Source organism: Sciurus vulgaris, assembly GCF_902686455.1.
Source record: "Sciurus vulgaris genome assembly, chromosome: 9".
Classification (NCBI taxonomy): Eukaryota; Metazoa; Chordata; class Mammalia; order Rodentia; family Sciuridae; genus Sciurus; species Sciurus vulgaris.
In genome coordinates this window covers 19,994,280-20,009,464 of record NC_136469.1, presented here as the reverse complement: position 1 = coordinate 20,009,464, position 15,185 = coordinate 19,994,280, and the positions used below count along the sequence as shown (strand labels likewise).

The 15,185-nt window shown below is 40.1% G+C and overlaps 1 protein-coding gene across 1 annotated transcript in view; it reads left to right on the top strand.

Moving 5' to 3' along the window:
* The window catches only part of TBC1D9 (TBC1 domain family member 9), a 112,447-nt gene that overhangs the window by 50,543 nt on the left and 46,719 nt on the right, over positions 1-15,185 (top strand). Inside the window, exon 3 of the mRNA XM_079154811.1 lies at positions 9,298-9,416. Within this exon, the coding sequence (XP_079010937.1) occupies positions 9,298-9,416 (119 nt within the window). The remainder of the gene's footprint in view (positions 1-9,297; positions 9,417-15,185) is intronic.

The window sequence follows — 15,185 nt, the reverse complement described above, 5'->3', positions numbered from 1 at the left end:
GGTACTCTGCAGAAGACAGATTTACTGGTGTAGCAAGGCTCACAGCAGGTAGCATTCAGCTGTCCCTGCAGGTCCATTTAGCACGAAGGGCAACCAGAAGGTGATGCACCAGGTGCACTATGGTGGGCGTTTGGGAACGTGTTGCATTTCGTCGATGAACAGTCTAGAAAGTGTTCAAGGAGACACTGTAGGCAGCAAGTGAAGAAGTACAACCAAGGGACATGAAGGGTCAGAGAGCCGCTGAGACTACTGCCTGATGAGGGCGTGCCCCCTTCCCACTCACCGCCAGCTGTCCCATCACTTGTGCCCCAGCTGGTTTTGAGATCCTGCGGGGCCAGGGGCTCATCAGCCCTCCAGGCTCCTGTTCTTCCCAGGTGATCATCTGGTGATGGGAGGAGCTATATGGGGCCCTGTGCCTCTCCCCCCTGTACCTCCTCAACTGTCGCCTTTCTTGTCATTGACATTTATGTCACTGCCTGACACTGCTGTTCTCAGTCTGTTTCTGGGGCTTTGTCATTCTGAAGTAAAGCAGAGAACTCAGGTTGGGCAGAACCCGGAGTAACCGTGTGGATTTGGTCCTGAATTATCTGCCAAGCCAAGAGTAGGGAACACTAGGCTGTAACCGTGCTTCCATTTCCCCTCCGTTGCCTGTCACAACTGCATGATCTCATTATAATAAGCCCAGAATGGCTTTAGCTTTTGTGTCTATCGATTACCCACAGAGAGAGCTCCAGAATTTCCTTATGGAAGACTCCCGGAAGTGACCACCTTTGCGAAAGTCCCATTCACCCATTAATTGTGTTTACTTAACGATTTCCAATGCAGTGTTTAAAACCCAAATGACTGGCTTCCTTTCATGAGAAGATGTAAAGAGCAGAAGCTGCTACCTTAAAAGAATTTCTCGAATATGCTGACTTTTCTGTTTATAACTTGAATGTTATTTTTTCATAAGCAACAGAGTTAATACTATTTGGTAGGAAAATAAGTTGAGAGCTTTTTAATTGGCTTGAATTTCATGAACTGTTGCTGTAAGGAACTTCAGCAGAAAATTGGGCAGTCTGATTCACTGCCCTGTAGAAACCATCCTAGTGTAAGACCTTGTTTTATGGCTTGTGCTTTATAAGTCATCTGTAGTGTCAACAGAATTAAAGGGGCTAGGACCATCCGTGTTGTGACATTGACCACTTTTCTGTAAATCAGCAGCAGTCTTAGCTGCAAATCCTAGTTGTCTCATTTGCCTTAGTTTTGAGTCACAGGAATCTTTTGGACCTAGTGTAGCTTACTGCCAATATAATAATCAGCTGGCCCCAGGCAATATGGATCGTGTTGTTTGATAACAGCCCTGAACAGTGCCCTAATAGAGCTCCCCATTGACTTAAATTTCCTTTTCTCTACCATTTCAGAATCTCATGTGGTTCTAGCAGGTCATTCAATTTCAGAACTGAGAGATACATTAGTCATCGTCTTGTCTACCGCTCTTATTTTAGGAGAATGCAGAGGGAAAGTGAATGTGTCCAAGGTAGCCGTCCTGGTTTTAACTAGTTAGGTGGAGCTCAAACCAAGTTCTCAGGTCTCCGCCTCCCACCCCATGACTTTTTAAGTGGCACCGTGCTGGTTTTTATGATTAAACATTCCTTTAGTCTGGAGCTGGTGAGACCCGGAGTTTAATTAAAGATTGCTAATTGGCCTGTTCTTGCTGTTTCTCTACAGTAGACAGAGAAAATGTTAGGTAATTTAGTTGCTTTCCACATGAGATAGACATAATGTGAAGGTTGTGGGTATTTTTAATAGTACTCTCTTGGTCTGCATCCCTCAAGGATGGTTTTTCTTATCTTTAAACAAAGGAGCTTAAAAAAAGAAAAAAAAATTGCTTTCTTCTCTTTATGTAGTACATGTTCATTGTGCCTAAGTTCAATTCCCATTATCTTCCCCCAAAAGAAAGAAAATTAGAAAATATAGATAAGTAAATAGAATAAAAATAAAACCATAATAGCACGTCATAAACTCTCACTTTCCGGACTTAAATATATATTTTATATACTAATGTGTATATACTATATATGCATTATATGTAAATATATAAGCTATTTATATATGAAATTTATGAAATGATGAAAACAGATATATTGAGACTCCTTTTCATCTCAATAAAATGTATTTTTACAACATCAATTTAATAGGTGGACAATATTTTATTGTGCGTATAATGTAATTTATCTAATCAATATGCTGTTATTGAACATTTGGGGTTCTTTCCTCTACTGTTACAACATTTTGAACAACCTTAGGGTATATCCTCCTTAGCAAAATCTTTGCACATACCTTAGTTACTACCTTAGGATAAATTTGTAACAGCAGATAATGATGAGTCAAAGAATATGTATGTATTTAATATGGCTGGCCTGATTGTCCTCCAGGAAATGGCCATTTACATTCCCACCACTGAGATAGGACAGGGCACTTAAGTTAAATAACCATGTCAACTACGGGTTCTTACTGCCAGTGTCGGATGAATTACCTGGGGCTGTGTTTTCTCAATGATTATGCGTGATGAGCAGTTACCACCCAGGGGAGATTGCCAGCAGAGTTATGGAAGGAGCTTGCCATCTTCACACAAGGAGTTGTTCTGTCCACACTGTCCTGTGGTAGTGTGGACCCTGTGCAATCCAGACCTCAGGGAGTCAGGACCACAGAGGTTTCCGCTGCATGTGTGTTAGGCAGTAGTTGAGCAGCTGGTTTCTTTGTGCCCTGACGTCAGAAGTTTGAAATATTTTCTGCATCTTATTACAAGATGAGGTCTCTGTTCTGCTGTTTGTGGTGGTAGCAGCAGAAGGAACGGTTCAGGGCTTTCTATGTTCTAGGTCTGTGCTAGACCTAGGTCTGTGTGCTGTTCCCTTCATGTTGCAGATGAAGAATCTGAAACACAGAGAGGTTAAGTAACTTACCCAAGGACCCAAAGCTACCGTGTGGCCCTGCGGGAATTTGAAACCAGGTGCACCTGATGACATCCATGTCTGGTCTGTGGCATTTTGTTATATTACCTCCCTGATACCCCGGCTCCTTCTCCAGCCTCTGTTCATACTAAACCGCACTTGTAAAATGTGTGAGGAGGCAGTGAAGTGGAGCAAATAGGAGCACAGGTTTTGAACCCAAAAAGTCTGGATTTGATTTCATAAAATTGTGAAAACCTCAGTTTCTCTGCCTGGAAAAAAGACCATAATTAGTCCACTCACAGGGTTGCTGTGTACCTATACTGTGTGTGTTATAAAGTGTGGCACCTGGCCTTGGTGTCATCTTATTAAAGTGCTTATAATCATGTATTTAATTAGATGGGGACTTTGAAAGAGTGAATATTCTTTTTGTCTTTAAAAATATTTCAAATTGCAACAGTATTTTGAAGGTTTTCTTTTGCCCTCTCCAAATACAATTTTGCAATTGTTTCTTTTTTTTTATTTAGCTTTTAATTTTTTACAGACTGCATTTTGATTCATTGTAAACAAATGGGGTACATCATTTCGTTTCTATGGTTGTACACAGTGCAGATTCATACCATTGGTGTAATCATACATGTACATAGGGCAATGATGTCTGTCTCATTCCACCATTTTTCATACCCCCCTCCCTCTCATTTTCTTCTACATATTCTAAAGTTCCCCTATTATTCTCTCATTCCCCACCCCCACCCCCATTATATATCATCCTCCACTTATCAGGGAAAACATTCGGCCTTTGGTTTTTTGGGCTTGGCTTATTTCACTTAGCATGATCAATTCCATCCATTTATTTGCAAATGCCATAATATTATTCTTCTTTATGGCTGAATAGTATTCCATTGTGTATATATACCACAGTTTCTTTATCCATTCATCCTTTGAAGGGCATCTAGGTTGGTTCCACAATCTAGCTATTGTGAACTGAGATGCTATAAACATCGATGTGGCTGTGTTACTGTAGTTTGCTGATTTTAGGTCCTTTGGGTATAGGCCAAGGAGTGGGATAAAAGGTGGATCCATTCCAAGTTTTCTTAGGATTCTCCATACTGCTTTCCAGAGTGGCTGCACCAATTTGCAACTCCACCAGCAATGTAAAAGTGTGCCTTTTCCACCACATCCACACCAACATCTGTTATTGTTTGTGTTCTTGATAAAAGCCATTCTAATTGGAGTAAGATGAAATCTTAGAGTTGTTTTAATTTGCATTTCTCTAATTACTAGAGATGTTGAACACAAATCCATATGCAGTAAAATGAAATTAATCCTCTACCTCTCACCCTGCAATTGTTTCTGAGTGGTGGTGACTTTGTAAATATAGGGTGTGTAATTGTTATTCCAGCATAGTGGGTATTGATCCTGCCTTCACTTGCTGTTTAAACTTTGAAATTTTCATCTCTGAGGCTATGTTTGTTATTTGGATAAGATCATAAAATAGATGATTTCTTCATTTTGTTTCCCTTTATTTGATTGATTTTGCATGCTAGTGGATCAGCTCAGTGATTGGCAGAACCTGTTCTAGATCCCAAATTACTACATTGGTTGCTTTTTGATGCCTAAAAGGTTTAGTGGTCTTTAAAATTTGTTTTGTCTTCTACTGTGTTGGGCGTGGTTTTTATTTTTGTGTACTTACAAATAGACACCTAAAGTCATGTATGCACACACTCATGATTAGTGAGAAATTTCTATCCCTGTTATTCTGTGGTTCGGGCTTTAAAGTCTGTTCTGCAATCTCAGAACCAAAATGTATTACTGGTCACACATCACAAAGAAATAATTGCAAATATCCCTCAGTGGGCCTTTAAACTTTTCTTCTTACTCCTCAGAGGCCAGATCTGATAAAAACGATCCATGGATCTATTTGAATGTTTCTTTTAATTTCAAGTAGGCTTCATGTGCGTCAGATACATTTCAAACGAGATGGGAAATTAAACTAGAATGGCATAGTATTTTTCACTATTTAAAATTTGCCCAGACACATGCAGAGGACCTGTGGCCGATAGTCTAAAAAATTGTTGTAAACAAAAAAGATTCTTATTTTTCAGAAATTAATGTTCAAATAACCTGAACCTCTGAAGTGCTGATCCAGTTTTCGTCACAATGAGCTCTCTGGCTGGGGTTTCCTGAAGGATTCTCATCCCTGACCCCAGATTTCTTTGTTGTCCCAGCTGATTACACAGTGGGTCAGCTCGTTTTTCCTGCTGTCTCTCTACAAATGGGGCCAGAAATCTACAGCCAAGCCTTCCTGTCTATTATGAACTCTAACAAATTTTGCATGAACAGCTGGGTAAATAGACCAGTCCCTTTCAGACTCACAGCAATAAAGCTCCATATTATCTCACTTTGAACAAAAATAGCAATATTGGAGGGTTCTGGGACTTCAGTTCTTGCAGCACTGTGTATATGTACCTGATAACTAAGAGTCACTTAGACACATGTCAGGTTCAGACACATTTCCTTTGGACTCTTGCTGATTTCTGAAGAATGATCCAGAAAAAAATGATAGTTACTCCCAAACTGTTCAGGGCAGTTGCTTTATTGTTTCTGAGAGGTAACTTGTACCCTTTGTTCTGAGGTGAGGAGTGGACAGACGTGGGCACATCCTTCCAGAAATATTTTTTTCCTGAATTGGCATCTTGGTGGTTTGTCTTATAGAATAGGAGAGTGAATTCAGTTCTACCTTCTGGGTATCCTCATATTTCTTGTCTCCACACCTGGGGCCAGACACTGGTTCTCATATAGTCTTTTTATTTGTTATTCCTCATTTATTATTCATTTAGGAAAGTGGTTAGAGAATATGGTGCATTTATGCAGTTAATATAAATGTAAAAGTCACTTGCATCTTATTCTCCTTGGAAAGGATCCACTGGCTATGGATCCATAGTTCAGTTCCCGTAGCTACCGTTGGCTGATGGCATTTGTTGTTTTCTTTCCTCAAATAGTGATGATGGTCATTTCCTACTAACTTCTTCCTTACCTGAAATCCAGACTTCTGCAACTCTTGGAATCTTAGGTTTGACTGTAGCCAGAAAAAAACCTCCTTGGTAGTATAGAGGCAAACCCGAAGCACTGAGTAGGCTGAAGAGTTGAGACCTCCAGACAGTAAGCACCACTGGACGCGTGGGACAGGGAGTGGCTGCTGATGACCCTGCAGGGCCATCCTTCTCCAGTGATGCCGACAGATATGGGAGAAACAGCAGGAGGTGTACAGGACAGAAGAGAAAGAGCACAAGCAACAGCAATGGAAGTGGGGCCAGGAGTGGTCACAAGACCAAAGTGTGGGTTTACCTCACCAGAGGTGAGCAGTACAGGAAGAGCCCCGGGTGAAAATGTCATTGGGTGGTGGGGGTGGGCCTCATGGGGATGGGACAGTGGAAGGCAGGCAGTCCTTTCGCAGTGAAGACACTGTGGCTGGCAAACAATGGTGATCGTAAACCTGAACTTCCCTGCAAGAATCTTGGATGGCAGCAGTCATGCACCACCTAGAACAGTGTCCCCTAAGATTAAAATGGACCTGAAAAGTTCTTGTCACCTACTGAAGTAGCCATGGCAACATCTCCATGCAGTGCATTACTTATGAATTTGTGGTGATGCTGGTGTAAATAAACCTGTTTAGATACATCTGGTGACAGTTGCCAACAGTATTCAGTACAGTAACGTGGTGGAAAGGTTTGTAGTCTAGGAGCGGTAGGCTAGACCAAATAGCCTAAATATGTAGTAGGCTAGATCATCTAGGTTTGCATAAGTGCATTCAATGATGTTCATGCAATGACAAAATTGCCTGATGATGCATTTTTGCATCATCCTGTGCTTAAGCCATGCATGACTGTATGTGAGTAAGGGTGGGGGTAGATACATCAGCCGTGTGGAGCATCATGTAATGCCATGGAAGTATAAGCAATTGTTTGCTGAAGGACCATATGCTTGCATGCACCTTTTCTGCCCTGGGTGTGTGTAGCCAAGATACACATACATGGCCATGTGTACAGAGAAAACTTTGAAGATAGTGTGAGCGAAACTGAAGACATACCTGTTCTACCCAGGTCTTACAGCTGACGGACTTTTCTACTTATGAAACACAAGGATCATTGAGTTTGATCTGGATTCTGTGATCAGTGGAACAGGGAATCTAAAAGGAAAGTAGGTGGTCTGCTTACCTGGTAGAGGGCAGAGCATTATGAGATAGCAGCCAAGAGCCGACAACCCTGGCCGAGCTGAGCCTCAGCCTCTGGAAGGCACATCTGTGACTGATGTAGGTGGGGGCAGATGAGAGGCAAATCAGAGGCTGGGAATCATGCCCAGTGGATCTGGAGAAACTCAGCAGTGCTATGAATCCCCACGAGTGCCTCTGTCCTAAGGTACAGTACCTCAGTCAGTGCCAACAGCACAGACAAACAGCAGGGCGGAAGGCACATGACCAGTGCCTTCTGGACAGGTCTTGGAATCTGCAGCTTATCGTGGCTCATGATGATAGTGGCTTTTGCAGACCAGGAAGGGCCTAGTACTTTCAGAAAATTTTGCAATTAGGATTTAAAATTTTTAACTTTAAAATGTTTTAAAGCTCTCTGGCAGACTCCCCAAGTAGACTTACTTCCTAAATATTCCATATAGGCATTTAGAAACTATTTTCTACATCACAGTACAGAGTCTTCCTATTGCTTTTACATGTGCTTGACTGTGACCTCAAGCGAGCTGTGAAAAGGGCCCACGGAGAAGAGCAGTTCATTCTTTAGTGTTTTTACAGGACAGCTTTCCACTCAGAAATCTGATTTTTATCCTTCTAAATACTTATTTATTTTTATTTTCATTCATTCATTCATTCATTCATTCATTCATTCATTCATTCATTCATATTTGTGGAGCTGGGGATCAAACCCAGGCCCTTGCACATGCTAGGCAAGTGCTCCACTGTGAAGCTGCATCCCCAGCTCCATGAGCATCCCATGGAGGCCGTTTTGGAGTTTAGTCTTTAAAGTAAAAGAAAGTAAACTTGGATTTTCTTCTGTTTAGCCTTTCCTCAAACAGGGGGTCTAAAGCCCTTCCAGTGTACCTCTCATTTTCTAAGAGAGTTTAGTTCTGCAACCAGAGTTCTGAATATAATCGCAGATACGTTGTGTCTTCTGCCTTTTTTCCTTTGTCTGGAGTGAGACTGAGATTCTGAGATATCTTGAATTGATAGTGACAAACAACAGAGTTTAGAAAAAGGCACTTTCGAGAAATCAATTGAAAGGTAACTTGGAAATCTCAGGAGATGGCCGAAGGGGAAATCAGCAGAATCACAAAATCATTCTTAAGTTTTGGAATGAGTAGGGCATATCATTTATACCTAGGACATGTGGATGGTTTATTTTGTGGAAACTTTTTCCTGCAAGATCATGATCAGTCATAAAAGGAATTTATTCTGGTGTTTTCTGGCTGTATCCTGACCACATCCCCGTGATGTCCCGCCTTGTGAGCAGAAAGCAGTGTCTTTCTAAGTGCCTCTGGGCCGGGTGGTTTAGATTTGGAGGTCTTTAGGTGAGGTGATGAATGCTCTTTGTCAGACTGAAGCTTAGTGACTGGGTTGGTGGCTCTGTGGATGACCTCATCCCGTTACATTTCAAGCCAGCCGTCTTAGTGAGGGCGGGCTGCTGTTCCCTACAGAGTCCATTTTCACATCTCATTCATAATTGAAGTGAGAGTAATTTTCTGCCATTACAGAAGGTGGTTTCTTCTCACATCCAGTGCTCATCATCTACCTCAGCTCTCATATTGCTGCAGCTTAACAACGGAAGCCTCGTAACATAGCAAGATCTGTGTGAGCCTGTAAGGTGAAAATTCCGGAAGGGAGGACAGAGAAGTGGTCAACTCCCAGTGCAGAAAACTGAGTGTGGAACATGTTCCTTCCAGGTGCTAAAAGTTCTGGACCCACCTGATCGGACTTGACCATGAGGCCTACTTCCTCCTGAGTTTCCATGTTCTTCACGGTCTCACCTGTCTCCTCTGGAGGACAGGTAGCTTTGGAAATGACAGTCACCTTTTGTGGTGTCGAGTAGTAATGAAGTGAGCTTGGGTTTTAAAATATCTTGTCAGGCATGGTGGCGGATGCCAGTAGGTCAGGAGGCTGAGGCAGGAGGATCGAGAGTTCAAAACCAACCTCAGCAACTTAGTGAGGCCTTAGGCAACTCTGTGAGACCCTGTCTTTAAATAAAAATTTTCAAAGGCTCGGGATACAGCTCAGTAGTTAAGAACTCCTGGGCTCCAGATACCAAAAAAAAAAATTGGCCCAGAACTTGACATTCGTTATTATCATTTTACATTTGTACAGGTGGCTCCAGAAAGGAAATCACGGAACACTGGGAATGGCTGGAGCAGAATCTACTGCAGACGCTGTCCATCTTCGAAAACGAGAACGATATCACCACATTTGTGAGAGGAAAGATACAGGTAGCAGGTTGGGGGAAAAAAAAACCAAAAACATTGGGCTAGTGATGTAACTCGGTGCATGCGTGAGGCCCTGGGTTCAACCCCCAGCACCACAAAACAAACAAACAAACCCAACTTTTAAAATGGAAATAACTGCAAATTTACAGAAATACTGTGAAAATAAGAATTGCATGAAAACACACCTATGTACCTTGACCAGGTTCACCCATTGTTGACATTATGCCTCATTTACTTTTTTATTTGTGTGTTCACTCTATGTGAGAGAAGTTTTCTCCTGAATACCTGAGTGTGTATCTTCTAAAAATAGGGATATTTTAAAAAATAACAGCACTACCGTTATCAATTGCATTACTGTTAATTTAACATTAATACTATGCTTTAATATTTGGCATATGATCTAACTTTAAATGACCCGATGCTCTGTGTAGGTTTGTTGTTGTTTGTTGCTGGGTTTTTGTTTTTGTTTTTTGTTTTTTGTTTTTTCTGTTCCAGAACAGGAGGTAGTCTTGGAAACTTGGATTTAGTTTAGTCTCTGTAGTGTTCTTCAGTCTGGGATAGTCTCGTAGCCTTTCCTTCGGTGTTGTGACATTAATGTTTTTAAAGTCGTGCAGTTCTGGTTTACTAATAGAACACTTTTAGTGTGGGGTTTTCTTGATGTTCCCTTCCGATTCAGTTCGCACTGCGCACTCCTGAAGGGGTGCCACACAGTGATCCTATGTCCCTCCCAAGGCTTCACTTCTCCATCACGTGATGCCCACTCGCCCCTCAGTGGGGCTGTGAACCCAGTTAGCCTCTCTCTCCAAGGCAGAGTTACTATTTTTATTTTTGCAAATAATAAATACTTTTCTGTAGGAGACCATTTTAAAGCCCCACAAATATTCTGCTCCTTATCCAAATTTCCATCTGGATTTCACATCCAATGATGATTGTTTTTGTCTGAGCCAATCTTTACTGTAATGGTTTGCAAAACGATGATTTTAGGAAATGATGTTTTCCCAGCCCAGCCCCCACCCACGTGCACGGGGGTGGGGAGGGCAACTAAGAGTCCTCCCTCCATTTACATAGCTACGGAGTCTTGATGTGGACTGCTGGTGTCTCAGTTGTGTCTGTTTCATTACTGGACCTAATTGGTTTGGTACTCACACGATCCCAGATTTAGCTACGGATATGTACTGCAAATTGCCTCCTTTGTCCTTATGATATTCTCCACTATTTTTTTTTTAATATGTTCTGACTTGTGGTAATACAGTCTGATCCAAACCCACTTTGTATCTTCCCTGTCCTGGTAGTTTCAGTGTACTTTCCCTTTTCAATTCCTCCTCCTTCTCAGCATTATTAGCCTTATTTTCTTTTTCTGAATACATGGAATATTAATGTTTCTGAAAGCCAAAAAGTGTTACTTTGTTCTGCATCCGTGCGCCCTGTTCCACCCAGCACCCCACAGTGAATCAATGCCACCATGATCTGGTTTATCCTTCCTTATTTCTTTTGTAAAATTAAGCTAATAGGAGTATTTTACTTATTGGCCTTTAATTCTTCTACATATGACTTCACAAGATCCATTGTTATCAAAATTTATTCTATATATATGCTGCCTTGTATTTTGATTTCATCACTTAAAATCTCCCAATAACATGCCGCGTCAATTCATAGAATTCTCTCTCACACTTTTTAAAAAGCAAAACAAAACATCTTTCTAGATTCTATTTTTTTGTTTTGAAATACTGTTTACAATTATAAAAGAACTACAAAGATTTTACAAAGAATTCCCTTATACACTCTACCGAGCTTCACCTAATGTTAACATTTTACATAACCAGGATACTTGTCAAAATAAGAAATGAACGCTGATACAATGTTAGTAACTAAACTACAGGCTTTACTTGGATCTGTATCAGTTTTTAAAATTCCACATCTGTGTTTTCATTCCCTGAACCAATCCATCCAGGATCCCACATTTCTTTTAGTTAATTCCTCATTTTTTTTTTACAGTTGCCTATTAAGTGTGCACCATAGCTAATTTCACCACTCACTGAACTTGGACATTTAGGCCCTTTCCTGTATTTTGCAACTGTAAAATATTCATGTGTACATATTTTTGTATTATCAAGATTGTATCTTTAGGATGAGCTTGTAGAAGTAGTGTTAGTAGTATTGCCATATTAAAGGGTAAATGTGTGCATTGTTTTGCAAAACACTACCAAATTTCTCCACAGGAATTGTACATTTTTAAATTCCCACTGACAGAGGGGTGGCTTTTTTCCCACAGGTTCACCAGCAATGTGGATTATCAAGTGTTTGGAGTTTTACTAATCTGATAGGAAAGACATGATATTTCAGTGTTTGTATTTGTCTTAATTATGAAACATTGTGCATCTTTTCATATGTTGAAGGGTTGTTTTGTATCTCTATAAATCATTCATACCTATTGCCTATTTTTCTATAGAGCTTTTGCTTTTATTTATCTTTAATCTTTTATACTTCTTTGCATGCAATAGCCATCTGTCTTTTTTTTTTTTTTTTTTGGTGATACATTTTGCCTCAGTTTGTCATTTGTCTTCTGACTTCACTCATGATAATTTTGCCTTGCAACGTTGTAAGTTTTCATTTGGACAAAATCAGCAGTTATTTCTATCATAGCATCTGGATATTTTGGCATAGTTACAAAGCCTTTCTATCCAGGTAATGAGGAATTCTAGGAAGTGGTCTGACAGTGCCTGTAAAATTTCCCAATATGTTTAATTTTATTTTTATTTACTGAACTTCACATAAACATGTAGTAATTTTATAATCAAAAGAAGAATTTAAAAAAAAAAAAAAACAGTGCACACTGATTTCTCCTTAGGGTCTGATGTTTTTGAAGGAGAGAGCTGAACTCGAACTGGACCATATATAGAAAAAGGCCCATGTAGGAACACCAGCCTCGGTCCTCATTCCACCCGCCCCTCAGAAGGAATCTTTATACACACCTACAGGATCTGTGGCTTAAGTTTCTACACCCTTATTAGAGAAATTAGAAGAGTAATGATAAAGGTAACACTGGGGCAGGAGGACATATTGGAAAGGATCAGTTTGAAGATGATTCCTTCTAGGACTATCTCCTAGGATGTGGCAGCTTCTGAACAAAACCTAACTAAAATAAAAGCAATCTTGAATAATTGAGAGCTGTCTTATTGATGGAACTCAAATCTTACCAGCATTTTATTTCTAAGTCATGTGTCTGAATTTCTGGAAGTAATGTAAGTGGAGTGTCTGAGAACTCCTAATTCACTCCTGTAGGAGGGTCTGGATGAAAGGGGTCACCAACTGGTGTGGGAAAGACACAGAGACTTGGTGCAGCATCTCCATCCAGGGCCACTGGAGGTTCTCGGTCACCTTTCACAGCCCTTTCTCAAATATCACCATAAGGAAGCTGGCACAAAGAAAGCTGTAGGAAGAAACCAAAGCTTAGAAACAATAGTTACAAGCATGAATGAATGAATGAATGAATGAATGATTCTATCAGTCAAGGACAAATCATGTCAAGTGCCTCGCTTTTCTCTATTTGCATTACACCAAAAATGTCAGATTTAATTCCCCTGAAACCAATTAGGAGGAGGGAATTACTGTTACAGTGATTATATGTAGAAGAGTGCCATTCATGTGCAAATGAATGGTTTACACTTTCACAGAGTGTCCACTAATTAAGGGAACGAACAGACTTATTTGTTTTGAGATCTAATTAACTTTCATAAATTATGGATGGAATACTACAGAGGCAGCTTTAATCCAAACACTGCACATAACCATTTTATACATTTTTTTCTAGACTTCTGCTATGTCTATGAATCATAATAGTAGTCTCAGTGTACATATAATTTGGTAGTCCACTCTTTTTTTCCTTGACCAGTGTTTCTCATATTGTTATATAATTTTGGTTGCTTTATTAATAACTGGATATGACTCCATAATTGTTTTTATGGTTCTTCTCTTTCCAGTAATTTCCTTAATAACTTCTACTGGTGGAGGTAGGAATAAATGAAAAATACAGTTAACATTTTTTGTTCACGATTTTCCCCACAGCTCATATATATGTGTTCTCCTCTCTCTTTGGAATAGATTATAAAATGAGGATTAAGGGTTAAGTAGTTAAGCATTTTAGTGGACCTGAGTAGATATTGTCAATATATTAGAACCCCTGTGTGATTATGCATTGCTGGCTTTCAGGATTATAGTTGTTGTACTTCTTTTAAAGTTTAATATCTTAATTTTAAAAATTTCCTGTCTTTGATTATGAGGTTGAATATTTTTTCATGTTTGCCAAGTTAGTTTTCCTCTTTTTATAAATAACTCGTCCATACCCTTTTGCATATTTAAATTAGTACTGGACATTGCACACATTTTGATTGCATTAACTTTCCCAAGTCACGAGGTGCTTTTGCCTAGAACTGAAGTGATCCATTTTATATTCTGTGAAACCCAGAGAACTTATGGGAAAGAGATATTACATCCCTTTGTTCCATCATCCATTCCTCTTGGCTGAAAAGTTACAGCAAACTAAGAATAGGTTCTGAACCCTGTCTTTTTGTAAAGGTAAGAGAGTTCGACGTGGGGCCTATTAACTAGCCTTATGATGAAATTCTTTGGCAGGCCTGGTCTGTTTGATACAAGTATATTAGACCCCTAGGGTGTTTCAGGATGACATTTACTCAGTTTCATATTGTAGTCAATCCTTTCATGCTTCAAACCATTTTCTTTTTGAAATTTAAATGAGCATTCTAGAAAGGTGGTATTTTGCACATCTTACAATAGCATCATCTGACTCAGTGTTTTTCCACTCAGAAAAATAGGGAAGTCATTTGGTCTGTTGGGCATCATCCCCTTCTAGCATCCTCCCTAAAGGGCTTTGGGTAAAAGCCCCACTAGACTGGATCAGAAGAACAGCAAACCTGAGGACTGCAGGCTTACTTCGAGCTGATTGGCTATTGGAATTTCCTGGGGACCCACCTGGCTGCTTCCTTTAAGTGGGCTCTCCTCGGTTATCTCTAATAACTCACGTATTTCTTCTTTCCTTCTTGTATTATTTTAGATCTCCCTCCAAAGACATTGACAACTTTGAAATGTCACATAGGCTGGAGATGTATTTGCCAACTGGGAATGGCTTTTTCATCCCATGTCCCTTCTGAATTGGCTTCTCCCCACCCAGAGGTCTGATATCCTCATGTTGCCTGTGACTGTCTCTGGTCACTAACATGGCCCTCTGCTGAGGTCTGCTCAACCCTGGGAAGCCTGGGTCCATAAGTGTTCTCTCCTGACCTCCTTCAAGATCAACATCTCTGCTCTATCAGTAGAATAGTATCAAAACTAATAACAGGAAACAATCTTATTTTAGCTAATTCTCTGGGAAGTCATTTGCTGTTTATAATATCAGCCACACTGTCATCCCGGGTGACAAAAGACTAGGAGTACACAACTTGGTGTTTACCTTCCTAAGCACATTCAACTCTGAAACAATTTTAGATTTAGAAATCTGCAACTCTGGATTATACATCAAAGACCAAACTATGACCCCGTAAGACATTTTAATTTGGAAAGATGACATATTCCCATTTGATAACAATTTATTGAATATTCTTCCATGCTAGATACTGGTGATGAAAATTGTTCAAGATACTATCATTTTGGGGATTCATAGTCTGTGATGGAGGGACATATAAGCAATTTTTTTCCACGAGCATATAAATTAAGAGAGCATAGAGGTGAGACTGTTTGGATTTCCTTTCCAATCAG